General features: G+C 30.5%; 3 protein-coding genes across 3 annotated transcripts; 1 reads left to right on the plus strand and 2 right to left on the minus strand.

Moving 5' to 3' along the window:
- Positions 1-73: 73 nt before the first annotated feature.
- Positions 74-1,617, minus strand: LOC107193766 (probable trafficking protein particle complex subunit 2). The gene is made up of 4 exons (XM_015583271.1): positions 1,368-1,617; positions 967-1,200; positions 357-473; positions 74-273 (listed from the first exon to the last, which is right to left on the minus strand). The coding sequence occupies exons 1-3, from the start codon at positions 1,455-1,457 to the stop codon at positions 375-377; spliced, it is 423 nt and encodes a 140-aa protein (XP_015438757.1). The 5' UTR covers positions 1,458-1,617; the 3' UTR covers positions 74-273; positions 357-374.
- Positions 1,618-6,267: 4,650 nt separating this feature from the next.
- On the minus strand, positions 6,268-8,035 carry LOC107193785 (synaptosomal-associated protein 29). Its single transcript, XM_015583290.1, has 2 exons — positions 7,652-8,035; positions 6,268-6,786 (listed from the first exon to the last, which is right to left on the minus strand). The coding sequence occupies exons 1-2, from the start codon at positions 7,922-7,924 to the stop codon at positions 6,268-6,270; spliced, it is 792 nt and encodes a 263-aa protein (XP_015438776.1). The 5' UTR covers positions 7,925-8,035.
- Positions 8,036-10,743: 2,708 nt separating this feature from the next.
- LOC107193780 (signal peptidase complex subunit 3) lies at positions 10,744-14,169 on the plus strand. The gene is made up of 5 exons (XM_015583284.1): positions 10,744-10,966; positions 11,221-11,294; positions 13,555-13,643; positions 13,736-13,839; positions 13,933-14,169. The coding sequence occupies exons 1-5, from the start codon at positions 10,824-10,826 to the stop codon at positions 14,060-14,062; spliced, it is 540 nt and encodes a 179-aa protein (XP_015438770.1). The 5' UTR covers positions 10,744-10,823; the 3' UTR covers positions 14,063-14,169.
- Positions 14,170-14,369: the final 200 nt, after the last annotated feature.

A 14,369-nucleotide genomic window follows, 5' to 3' on the forward strand; every position in this document is an offset into this window, starting at 1 on the left:
GATACCCGGTTCAAATCAATAGCCCTACTTCAAATAACTCAGAAGTTATTTGCTGTACAAAAAAAATGTGTGCGTGTGTCTGTGCTGTGCGTCATCACAGTGTCGAACGTAGTTCCTGAAGTCGGAAACTTTTATGTAGAGTGCGCTCGAATCAGCATGATTTTCGTGGGACACCTGAGACACCATAAGATGGTAGGTCTATTCTTATATCTCGTCTGTGATAATATGTAGGTCTACTGTATACCTCGTCGGTGATTATATACAGGTAAATCACTTAACATAAAATAAATAATTAAATTAGTATATATCACATAATAATAAATGCTTAACAATATATTTTATTATTAGTACTTTACACAATTAGAACAAATTGTTTATGATGATAAGTATTTCCTGCCATACATTTGCGCTTTCTTTTCAAAACCAACAGATTTAATGGGTGTATTTAATTTGTAGAATGGATTCATAGAATACTAAAAGAAACATACAAATTAATATTTAATCTATATTAAATGTCAAATATTTATCCTCTGCATTCAAGTATTATAATAAAAATTAGAGGTAATATATCATTATGCAAAATGCAAGAACAGGCATTATAACAGCCTCAAATCTACTATCTTAAAAGTTTTTCATGTTTTACAAGTTTCATTTGCCTCCTTTCTTCTTCATTGGTATTCAAAATATAATATAGATAATTCATAATAATTAGACTGTAGATTTTATGCATTTATCATAAATCTGGATATGCAAAACATGACAAAGTACAAATTTTTTGAAAGGTGAGTATAAAGTTTACTTTACTTTAAACATAACAAAACCTTTAATAAAAGAAACAAATCTTCAGATATTTTTTTTAAAATCTGAATCAGCATAAAAATCCACAGTCTAACAGTAATAATAATAGTTTAATGGCTTGAAATGCAAAGGATTTGTACTGAGAAAAATTTGAAATACTTTTCTTACTTTTATATATGTGTCATACATTTCATTGAAGAAATTTTTTATACCATCCTCATTTTTGCTATCGTGTACCATAATGAATCTAATGTGAGTTGCTGTAACTAAAGCACTCACAAACCACTGATTGAATTTATCCACAATTTTCAAATGCATATTTGTTGTTTTCCACATGTGCTCGTCTACGAGATCTAATGCAGAGTGTGCAATGAATTGGTTTAAATGTGAGTAGTCATCTTTCTATTACAAAAAAAGGGTAATTAGTATACATACATAAATTACTAAATCAATGTATGAAATGATGTCACATTGTTAAGAAATCAGTAGAATATTTAAAAAAAAAATTGTGTTGTCAACAATTAAATTGTTTCAAAGCTACCCAAATATAACCTATACAAACAACGAACCTTTGCATCCTTTCCAGAATTGTTAAATTCGATTTCAAATAGAGGATTATCGGCATGTCCGACAATTACAAAATAATAAGAAGCTGTCATTGCAAATTCTATGTTTATTTACGTTGTTCCAATGATGTTTTTCTGTACACATTGGCTCCGTTCAGCGGACTCAACCGTTGAGACAACCGTTTGCAACCGTTGCGAATCATTGCGAATCCATCACTAATAATCACTAATAATCACTAACTGCACGAAGAGCATGAACTGCACCAATTGCACGGTGCAGTCTGCACCACGGATTACTATGGACACAGATGAGATATAAGAATAGACCTAACATGCAATGTAATTTTCTGTCCCATGCTTCGAGGGCGTCAGAAGCCCCCTTACCATTTTAGTGTCAATACCCGACGTTACCGACAAAGCATGAATTCTGAGTATTATTAGCACAAATGAAGTGTTATATATTCCATTCATATTGTGTGTATCTATATGATTTGACGGGAATAAAAATATCCCATACTTCAGTTTAAGGTGAAGGGATAAATATGACAGTCATGAAACATGAAACGGAAAAGTATATATTTTTTCACTTAACTACAAAACAATTTATTCTAAATGTATCGTTAATGGACATTTTATTAATGTTACTTTTCACATGTTCTTGTTTTATTCGTTTTTATATCTTGCCTTACATTTGCATATTTGTAACAGATAAATTCAGAATAGATGAAGTTTCATAAATAGTTTATCAAATCTACATGTGGGAGAATATACACCGCTTTTATTAACATTTACATATTTATAATTTATATGGGAGTATGAATAGTTTTACTGTCTATTGTAAGAATCTTAATACGCACGAACGAATTACCTTCTGGCAATTGGTCAATTTTTACAAATGAATTTACTTACACGTTATTTACTTACAAAAATGTTATTTATTGCGAGTAATTAAATAATGAAGCTACGTACAGTAGTTTGATGCTAGGTATTAATCCGTTAATTGCAGACTGCTAAAAATGCAATTGACGAATTAAAAGTTTGTTTTCGATGTTCTCGGTATTGTTCCATCTTTCTATAATATACATTTTGTAGAGAAAAAATGATTGTTTCAGTAAATATTATTACGAACATCGCAAACTAATGGAAACAATGTTTAAAAAGCAGCTAAATTGAAACAATTTGAATTCCATTATGCATCGACGATAAACTACGGCCCAAGTTATAAAAGTACATATTTGGAAAAAGAAACTGTTTTCAACAAACTGTTACATTATATCTATACATATAACATAAACACATAATAACAGCATGCAATTGCCAGCAGCTCGTAGCGCGTGCGACCTTGCGCGACGTTTGACATTATACATTTTTTTCGTCATTCTTCCTGATATCGATCAATTTTTTTGCAAAATTGTATTTTATAGTGGAAGGTTCAATGAAACGTATTTTTCATAACAACGGAACAGTAGGAACAGCTTCCAATCGGCTTTGAAACTTTAACATCAATTATTATTATATCCATTAACAAGAAATAAAATTTTGCCCATACGGTTAGAAAAAATATTCCTTTAGGTTTAAAATAAGGGCAAAATCAAAATTCGATGTGTAAAAATAATCACAATATTACGTTTGCAGTGATGTATCGGCTGATTTCGTTCAATTTTTCAAAACTTTAACATACCTATCTCGGAAACGGTTTAAGATTAGAAACTAAAATTTTACACAATTTAGTTTCCTGTGGTTATCAACAAATGCTGCAAATTCGAAAAAAATCGGTCATTACGATCGCAGTTCTGTGCGTTTCGACGTGGAATGACTCCTTAATACCCGTTTTCAGGATGCTACTAATATATGCAATATACATATATCATAGAATTATTATTAATAAAATAAAAATAAAACTCCAAAATGGTCCATACTGATTTCAACAAGCTTGTGCAGGTTCGGGGTCGGATTTGTCGCAATTTGTGTTCGCGTACAAAAAACTAGTTACTTTTAATATGATATTATGAACACGTATATCTATGTATTGTCCCATAAATTTAAACAAACAATATATTTTTTAATTTACAATGACAAATATATTCAGTATACAGGGTGAAGCACTTGATAGGAAAAAATGCATCAGGCCAAAATTATTTGGTATCGAGGGGCTGATCATCCAATGTTACTAGTTTTTTGATAGGTGGAGGCGTCAAGGAGATATGAAGGTCATCTCTGTTTTTTTAAACGGAACGGTATGTTTTTTTACTTACATTCTGATAGAGTATTTCAAGACGAATACAATGATCTATTGGAAAGCTTATTCGTGGTCTGGGTTAAGCCAATTGTAATAGAAAATAATTTACTTTGAGGAAATATTTCCATGATAAGGGAGGAACAAATTAGCGTAAACTTTAACAATTCCAGAGGCGTTACGGTAAAATAAAACAAACGAACAAAATTTGTGACAAAAGGAAAATTACAGGAAATGACACAAACGGAAACATATTCTTCTGATTTAAGATTATCGTTGTAATTGCATTTTACAAGTATAAATACATAGCCATGTAGAATACAACAGTTTTTTGTAATGCAACTGTTGCACGATGAAGTTCTTTAAAATTCACTGCTTGCTTCTCTTGGTGTTTGGCATTATGGTACGATTTCAACTATTTATTTCCTTCCATTACCCTATATTTATGTTACAATTATATATCTTAATAATTCGTAATTATCAATTACTCTCATATTTAGAAACCTGAAGTTAATATAGAGTAAAAAGAAACTACTGGTTGCATATTATACGTGTATACATATATTATTAATAACAAATATATGCACCTTATCTGTAACGATGGGGACATTGTGTTATCCATTGATCATTATGTCCACAATTATACTGATATACCGATAGTGTGATGGCATACAAAACTTGAATGAATTTGAAAATAATGTACAATACTTGTACACCTTCTAGAATTGTCTTATATACTTTATTTAAATGTAAATCTTTTATTTTCTATTACATATATTGTATATTATTACGTCTGTGCTGTACTATGTTCCATTTTATTGATGTTTACAGAAATCATATTTATCTTCTTTTGTTTATAGAATATGTTCGAGTTTAATAAAATCTATTCTGCCTAAATTAAATATACAACAACCATTTTTAATAATCCTGTCTTTCATTCATTTAACAAGTTTATCGCGGAACCTTTTCGGTTGACTTTCCATTCACGCCGACTGTATTGTTACATTTGAATTTATATTACACAAATGCGGTGATAAATGTGTTACATTACAAGATTGGTTTAATTGATAGGTATCTACGATAGCTATAAATTTAGATCGTTCCATGGCTGGACGACATCACGGTAATGGAGTAGGATGTAGAGGTGGTCGATGGCGGCAAAATAATGGTAACGGGACCAGAAATGGTGACGAGAATACTGGTGGAGCCACTGACACAAATGGTGGCACAGCCGGTGTGTCATAAGTTTTTGTAAAATTAAATATTAATTTTTATATAATCATTATCTAAAAACAACTATCGTTAATTGGGTTACTATTCAAAATGTGATTGAATGTACACATGTATCTACGTCATCTGAAAAAGTAATCGGTTAAAAAAATATCGTTCTTACATTTTAATTTACATTAATGTAAAATCACTGAATTTGAATATTAGAATTATTTATATTACGAGATTTAACAAATGTTAAATATAGTTTCTTAATACATTACACTATTCAACTTAATTAATTCCATTTTAGTTTAATTATATTTCTATTCATTCAACTATATTTACTTAAACAGGTGGACAAAATGGAGAAACTGTACAACCATAATGTTTCGACTATAGTGATGCCAATAAAAAATGAAACATAAGAAATCTATAGAAGTATTTATAATTGTTATGGAGTATAATTATTGTAATTATACCTTTATGTAAAAATAAAGCAACATACACAAATAATTCTGACGACGCTTTATAATTTTGTATACATTATTATTATGAATGTCATACAATGTTTCTAATTGACCTATAATTGCTTTACTAGTTATACAACTAAATAATCATTAATGATACACATTTTAAATCACTACAGCTTTAATTTTTCTATTCTGTAAATATTTTTAGTACAATACTAAAAAATGTACTAAATTTAAAAAATCAGCATAAACAGAGGTATCTATATAAATCTACTGTAAAAAAAACAGACGAACTTCTTCATAAGTTTTACATCATTAAGAAACATTTTTCATGGAAAATCAATAGAATATAATGAGATAAAAGTTCAATGTGATTATAGTTTTCTAAAACATCTATAAAATATATTATATTTAGCAATTTATATGTGCATAATACATATACTCTTAATATTTCTGAGTCTATGATTTGAATAAAAGTTTCTGTCTATACATAGTTTTTGTATAATGTGTATATTATTTCATTTCAGTACATTTAAATTATGTCGAACAATAGTGGCAGTGAAAATTAGAACTCTTAGTCTGCCCACGATCTTCTATACAAATATGTTGCCATATGAAATTGTAACATACATTACATTCATTATAAAATAGTATCAAACACTAACACGGAACTTTACCCAGTAATAATACAATTTGTCTTATTATATATTGTGTAAAAAAAGATTTTATGAAAGAATTTTATTCAAATAATTACATATTCTAATACTTACAGCATCATAAAAACCAGTAGACAATTTTGAGATTTCAATATTCAATGCCACATCCTTTTTATTAACAAAATATATATATATTTAATATTTTTAGATCTAACTAAACAAGATAATATCATGTTTTCATTTCGTTACATAAATGTTTACAATTACAAACTGTACAAAAAGTAACTTTTTAAGCATTTGTTTGACGTCACATCCATTACATGAATTATTTACTTTCTCAGCAGATGAGTAAGATCTTTATTTTGCTTTTGAAGCATTATATCTGCTTTCTCTGTTTTATCTGTTACGTTGTCAATTAAATCATTTTGTAAATCTATCTCTTCTGATAATCCTATTGCCAAGCCTTTCAATCTAGCTAATGAACCACTCATTTCATCTAAATTTTTTTCTAAAATCTTACTCACATTATTACTCACAGAATGATTACTTTCATCTTCATCATACAGGCCACGCAACTTTAGTGCTGGACTTGTATTAGCCATATTAGTTTGAACTTGTTCTAAAGAATTGGACAGAGCAGGAGATGCCATAGATTCAGAACTAGAAGACTCTGATAATTTAGTTGATGGTATGGGTCCATCCATCGATTTACCACTCAGATAATTCTTTAGACTTCCAAATACACTTTTTATTCCTTGTATATGTTTCTGACTAAACCTTAAGGTACTATTAATATCATCTAATCTTTTTTCTGTTCTTTCTAATTGTTCTCTCTGCCTAATAAGTTCCTAAAATAAAAACATTAATCTTTAAATGCATAAAGAATGTATACACAAATACAGTCAATGATACAAAATGTATTTAATAATGAGGTTTATGTACGTAAAATGTTATTTTTAGTACAGATGATGTATAATTTTGTAACGTTTGATACATCTAACTGAAATAATTCTCGTGTAATACCTGCACTGTTATCAATAATTGGTTTCCTTTGTTATTTTCCTCAAATAAAAATAAAAATTTCAATGGTCAAAAACTTATATTATTTCTGGTTTTATAATTTCTTACTTGGATCTTAATTTTACTTAGATTTGAATTTCAAGTTTTTTTTTTTTTTAGAATAAAATAATGTTGTTTAATTTTATTTCTTTTGATATTATTCCTTAAATCAAATGTAATTAAGACATTAAGTGTTCTATTTTGTATTATTAAATAAATCATAAAACAGAAAACACAAATTTGTGCATACTTGTTTAAGTAACTACTTTATTTTTAATATGGCTTACAACGATTTGATAATACATATTTATTCTTATATTGCACAGCTTTTGTTATTATTACATCAATCTAATAATTAAACATTAACATATCACTGTATATATTATTTACAACAAAATTAATTAATAACGTACTAAAGTACTTTTATTGTACATACAGTATAGAGCATAGTTATTGTAATACAACATTCAAAATTTTGTAATAACCTCTATGTAAACATGTGTTTTCATTGATGTGTGAAACAAAGAAAATTAAATTTCAAGTTAGTAACAGTTTCTGAAAGATACAGTCCAATAAAACCTCGTAACTATGGGCTGTCAATCTTCGTATTCAATGAATATTTTACATATTTAGATAATATTTCATAAGAATTACCTCTGCAGTGGCAGCTCCAATTTGCTCAGAATCCCTTAATAACGAAATAGATCTTTCAGACGATTGTATTGTACGCTCTTCTATCTCTTTTTTTCGTTGTAACAGTTGTTGATGTTTGTGGTGGAGCTCGTTGTTAAAATTGTTATACGGACCGTAGGTCGAGTGACCAATAGATCTCGATGGTGCACTTTTTAGAAAGGTTTCATCGTCAATGTCATCTTCGAGAGAGAAAAATGGATTCTTTGGATCACTTAAATAATTCTGACTTGCCATTTTCGCAGTGTATGTGATGCACTTAAGGACTTGTATGCAAAGACTGTTTCAATGTCTCATATAATTACTCGACATTGATAGACACGTAATGTCTCTCCAGGTCTCTCTGACTGTCTCTGACTGACTGATAACGGCTGACAATCATAGATAACTCATAGACATATATAATAGACTGCGCGGTCTTATGGTAGGAGTGAAGTCGGCACTAGAGAGAGAGGACAATAACTGGAGTAGCTTCCCTCTCTTTCTAATGGGGCTGTTGGTGAGGGAATCTCCTACGCCGGACTTCGGGATGAATCGATTATTCAAGTAAATACGAGTAGACTCACGAGCAAACTCGGCTTCCTTTAGGGGAAAAAGCAATGTAGGAGTAAGGGCCTCCTACCACTTGGTATCGGAAATTACTGAACTTTATGTTAAATTAATGCTCGATTTAATATTTATCTTAGTATGTACTTGAAATAAATTTACTAACAATAAGTGGTAGGAGGCTTTTCTCTTACGCCACTTTTTCCCCTAGAGGAAGCCGAGTTTGCTTGCGATGGTACATGTGTATAAGGATAAATTGTTCAGAAAGTTGACCTTGAGAAAATATGTTAAGGTCAAGGTCATCGAAGCTGAGTCCCCTTTTGTAACTAATTACTCTCTTTCACGAGACAACGGTTGAACGAAGGAGTCTACAAACTATCAAGTATCTGGGTATTGGTGAGACATCTCTAATGCAACCATGAAACTTTATTTTTAGTTTTTTTTTAATGAAATTTTTATTGACATATTTTTGGCATTTGTCTGATTAAAACGATACCAAACACGATATAATTTAGAGCATATTTATTTATGTAGAAAAGTGTTAACAATTCATATCCTTTCATTATCGCTTCTAACAAATTACAAACACAAGTTGTTAGACATATTTAAAATAATAGTGGTATAGTAGGTACTTCTAGTATGTTATACATTAGGGTAGTGTGAAGTAGTACAATACATATAAACGTACAATATTTACAATAATAAAACGTATATAAGTATAATACATTTATAACTTACATAAAAATTACATATTTTACAGAAAAATTTATAATAAAATCTTCAATTTCCTATCCTTTGTGGGTCCTGCAATTGTAGAAATGCACTAAATAACAAATAACATACATAAATTATTTTATCAGTAATTAATATTCAGATACACTGTAAATTTACTAATGTATGAGTACTTATCTTGAGTAAGGTGATGATGAATTTTAAATACACTTGTCGCAACTCCCATGTTTCATGAATTCCTGTGTATATTTTCTAAAGTGGTGTCCAGACTGGTTTTCCACGAGGCTATTCCTAACTTTTTATTCATTCCTGTCAATAAAAAAATATTGTCTTAAAACTGCTACCAGCATCTGAATATGAGTCGGCGCTGTTGCACTTATATGCGTTAATGCTTCAAATAAATATCTTAATCTGTTCATATTATTTTCCTCCTGATCTCTTCGATCAAGTATTTCTTCTTGTTGTACATCATATTCTTGATCTTTACTGTCATTACATACTTCTTCTTCAAATTCTTCTTCCTTGATGATAGTTTTACTTTCTGCTTCTTCACATACAGATACAAATTCTGGGACTTGGTTTTCCATAGATTTTTTAGCATATTCGCGTAAGCGTATGTCGTTGCGTTTTTTAAATCTCGAAAGCCAACCCGTGCTCACTTTGAAACCTGAACATGATTCGATATTCTCTTTAAATTCAGCAGCTTTCTCTAAAAGTATAGCATCTGATAGGATATCCCCATGTGCTCTTCTTTCTGCAAACCATGTCAGCAAACGATGATCTAGTTCTGCATATAGTGGCTTTTTAAGTCTTCGGCGTTCTTTCTGTTCCTTACTTTTGACTGCAAATTCACTAATGAATGTAGCATTTGTTTTTATCCGACGAATTGTCATCGGGTGTACACCATACTTTGCAGCAATCGTTGAAAGAGATTGTGTCTTCAAATCTTCCAGAATCTCCAGCCGTTGTTGCATAGACAAAACCACTTTCTTTGTACTCGCCATGTCAGTCACTTTAAACGGAACTGCCGCTAATAACACTACTAATAACTATGACTAATAACAATATAATTATTGCATCATATTAAATTTAAATATAAAATCATTAAATTTAAATGTAAAATCATGTTATTAGTAAAAACTAAATCACTGTTCTATTTAATAAATTCACAGTTAAACTAAAATAACTTTAAATGTGGAGTTCTATGTAGGGAACAAGGAACACGCAGAATGGTACAGAATGGTTTATTCTCTAAGCGTCCAGATCTATGGTCATCTATGGTTCAGATCAGTTCAGATAGGAATGAACAGGAAGAGGAGGACCATGCGCGCCCTTCACACTGTGGAGCGCTTATTGGTACTAATCCTTAGTGATTTAATACCACCGACGAGGTAGCTGGTAGAGGATAGACCTATCATCTTATGGAACTTCGTGTCTCATGTTCTGAAATACCGATCATGTAAAAAGTCAGGGATTTTCTGCTGCCCTATACGTTATGAGAACGGTGAATTTGTGAACTACGTTAAATCTATTCGAGCTCAACTAGTCTAATAATCCCCATAGAGCTGTAGAAGAATCCCCCACCAACAGCCCCATTAGAAAGAGAGGAAAGTTACTCCAGTTAGTGTCCTCTCTCCCTAGTGCCGACTTCATACCTACCATAAGACCGCGTAGTCTACTATATGTGTCTAGGGGTTGTCCAATGGTGTCGAATTGGTTGGAATTGGTGACGTTGAAATACAACTCGAGGTGATGATGATTTTGGTTAGTGGTTAGTGCTTTCTGATGCGTGATTTGAACGATTGATTTGCTGAATAAAAGTATCGTATATTCTAATCGGCAATACTAAAACATAATAATGCACACTCTTTTTACGCGTGGTAATGCTATTTTAGCGTATACATTGAGTGTATCGGCGTGTCTAACGTTTTGTTGTTTTCTCTCGACTGTATTTATTGATTATAGAGCAAATGCAACATTAAATACTGTAAAAGTAGTTGTGTAAGTATAGTGAATTCATTTTTATGGATATTACAAACACAAATTTATGGAAATAATTAGTTTCATATTAAATAGATGCAATATGTTCTGTTTGCTTCCCATATTTCAGTGCTTTATTACTGATTTTTTGAAATTACTATTTTTTCTTATTTATAATATTTAGTTTTTTAACTAAACAGCAAAAGCATTGACTAAAACTTATTGTGCCTCAAGCTAATAATTTGTGGAATAATCATTTATATTTTGTTTTTCAGAAAAAATGTGCCAGATTATAGTGCGTCAAGAGAAAAAAATGACCTAGGATACTTAACATTTGACTTACAAACTGATATCCTTTTTAATTTCATAGCTTATATAAAATTTAATGTTTTGTGACACTGTTTGATTTACCTGTATATCACAGAATATTTTCCAGTTAGTAATATGATTTAAGATAGCCTTAGATTACCATAGACTTTACATCCGTTGCAATTGTAATACAGAGTGAGTCTCGGAACATGGCGATTTCAAATAACTCGTAAGTTATTTGTTGTACGAAAAAAATTTTCAAACAAATGTTGCATGGTTTCCAGAGTGACATACAATGCTATAGTCTGTTTTTTGTTACTTTGCTTCAAATGGAATGCCTAATATTTTTCTTTGAATTCGGATAGAGCACCAAATTCTGCATAAAAAAGTATTACACTAAATAGAGTTTAAAATGAATGATTTGGAAAATAATTTATAAAACAAGTTTTATTTCAAGCAGTTTTCGAAGTGTTGTCCATTACAATCAATGCACTTGCGTAATCGGATTATGAGTGAACGAAGAACTTTTTCTAATGTTTTTGCAGTTATTATGTCACATACACTAATAATATGTTCTCGCATATCTTCCGCCGTCATTCGTGGTTCGCGACAAACTTCATTTTTTAATGTTCTCCAAAGAAAATAATCGAGCAGCATTAAATCTGGCGAGCGAGCTGGTCAAACAATGTTACTGCCATGTCCAATCCAACGATTAGGAAACATCCTATTTAATATTTGCTGCAACTATCGAGTATAATGTGCTGGATAGCTGTCCTGTCCATACCACATTATTTGACATATAAGACACGGTACATTTTCTAATAGGCCTGGTAGTGTTTCAGACAAAAATGTGGAGTATGTTTGACCTGTTGATGATTCTTCAATGAAGTACGGTCCAAACATTCACTCTCCACCGGTGTTGGTGATCAATTTCACGAATTCAATGTGGATTCTCTATTGTCCAATAATGCATATTTTTAATATTAATATCTCCGCAATTAGTCAACATAGTTTCGTGAGTCCTTAAAATAGTCTGTACAAATGTACCATTCGAATCTTCCATCTGGTACAACAACCAATCACAGAATTGTACGCGTTTCTCAAAATCTCGTCCATGTAGCTTCTGATGTACTGACTGGTGATGTGGATGAAAGTTATCTGAATGAAGAATACGCACAAGACTGCTTTGACTAATGCACGAACCACACAAAATCAGCCATGTACTGACATGTGGATTATGGGCAATAGCTGCTAAGGCAGAAGTACGACATCCTTCATCATTTACAATTTACAATATTAGGACAGTTACGTTTCTGTACGTTAAAACTGCCGTGTTCTTGGAGCCTTTTACCAAATCTTACAAAGGTAAAATGTGATGGCTAATTTCGATTAGGATACTTGCTTAGTTTGGTATAATATCTTAGCTCTCATAGCATTTTCATCACACGCACCGTACACGATTATCATATTGTACTTTTCTCTATTACTGAACATCTTACTTTTACGTTTACGTTTTCTAAGCTACTAAACAGGTACTAAACTCAGCTACATCTCATATTGATCATGTCTAACATGTAACAAAGATTATGATATATTTCCCAATAGAAGATTATTAATTTGAGAATATCTCGGTAATTAATTTTAAGCCCTCTTTGGTATAATACTTTTTTACGCAGAATTTCGTGCTTTATCCGAATTCGAGACAAAATATTGGGCATTCAATTAAAAAAATTGTAGGTGATCTTCATATCTCGATAAAAAAACAAAGTAATAAAAAGCAAATTAAAGCACTGTATGTTCCTCTAGAAACTATGCAGCATTTGTTTGAAAATTTGTTTGTACAACAAATAACTCACGAGTTATTTGAAGTCGTCACGTTACGAGACTCACCCTGTATATGACTTACTACGGCATAGTAGCCTTGTGGGCTTTATTTTTATGCATCAACTGGATTCCTTCCTACAAACATCTTGAATTTTTAAATGTTTGTAAAAGCTGAAGTATTGAAAATATATCAAAATGTAATAAAGGTATATTATTGTATTGCTGCTTTCCAATCAAAACATCCTTGCCACTAACATAATGAGAACATATTTTTAAAACAAGGTATTATTGCTGTAAAATAGAAACAGGTCAAATATTGTGTCATCAGGCATTTTTTGCTTTATTTCAACTTTTAATTATCTTATCGCGAGGTGAAATTTTTATTCATAAATTGCTCATGATACAGTTCCAAAAAAATTCATATTTTCGACAACTGTACAACAAATATAAACTATAATTTCTTTACATAGACATACATCTCACTCCTTTGTTCAATTGGAACGTTAAGCAATTATTTTTATACCTCACAGCTGAATATCAAACAGAAAATAATGATTTTAATCAGGTATGGTAAAGATATTGGAATACTTTTAACTTATACTTTAGCTTATATTAACTTACTGATAGAAAACTTATGAAATATAATTTTTAATTTAGGTAATATTATGGGATAAAATAGTGCTTCGTGGGGATAAAGCTGCACTAGATTTTAAAAATATGAACACAAAATATTACTTTTGGGATGATGGTAATGGTTTGAGGTAATTTTTGTTGTTATTGAATAAGTTATATTTCAATAAAAATTAGTAATACTAAAAATAAGTAAATTAATGAATTTCTTTTAATTTTTTTAGAGGAAATAAAAATGTGACGTTAACGTTATCCTGGAACATTATACCAAATGCAGGACTTTTACCAAGTGTTAATGCTCATGGTTCTCACACTTTTGCATTCCCACGTGAATATACCTCATTGCGTGTGTAAGACACACTTATACATGTAATATGTCAAAATTCATTGTTTGATAATTGTTGATTACATAAAGCTAATGTATAATGAATGTAATATTATTTTCATGTGACATTATTAAATATCAGGTCATACATAGGTTGATATACATATGTTCCTGTTACATCTACCTTACAGAAAACTTTTTGTTTAAAATATTGCTATACTTGAAAATTAATATATTATAGAACTGACAAAAAAGTTGTAAAAATACTATTGTACAACTTTTAGTATTGTAACTATAATTATATCTTAAGATACAGAATATATTACTATTTTTATA

Source organism: Dufourea novaeangliae, unplaced genomic scaffold, assembly GCF_001272555.1.
Source record: "Dufourea novaeangliae isolate 0120121106 unplaced genomic scaffold, ASM127255v1 scaffold24, whole genome shotgun sequence".
Classification (NCBI taxonomy): domain Eukaryota; kingdom Metazoa; phylum Arthropoda; class Insecta; order Hymenoptera; family Halictidae; genus Dufourea; species Dufourea novaeangliae.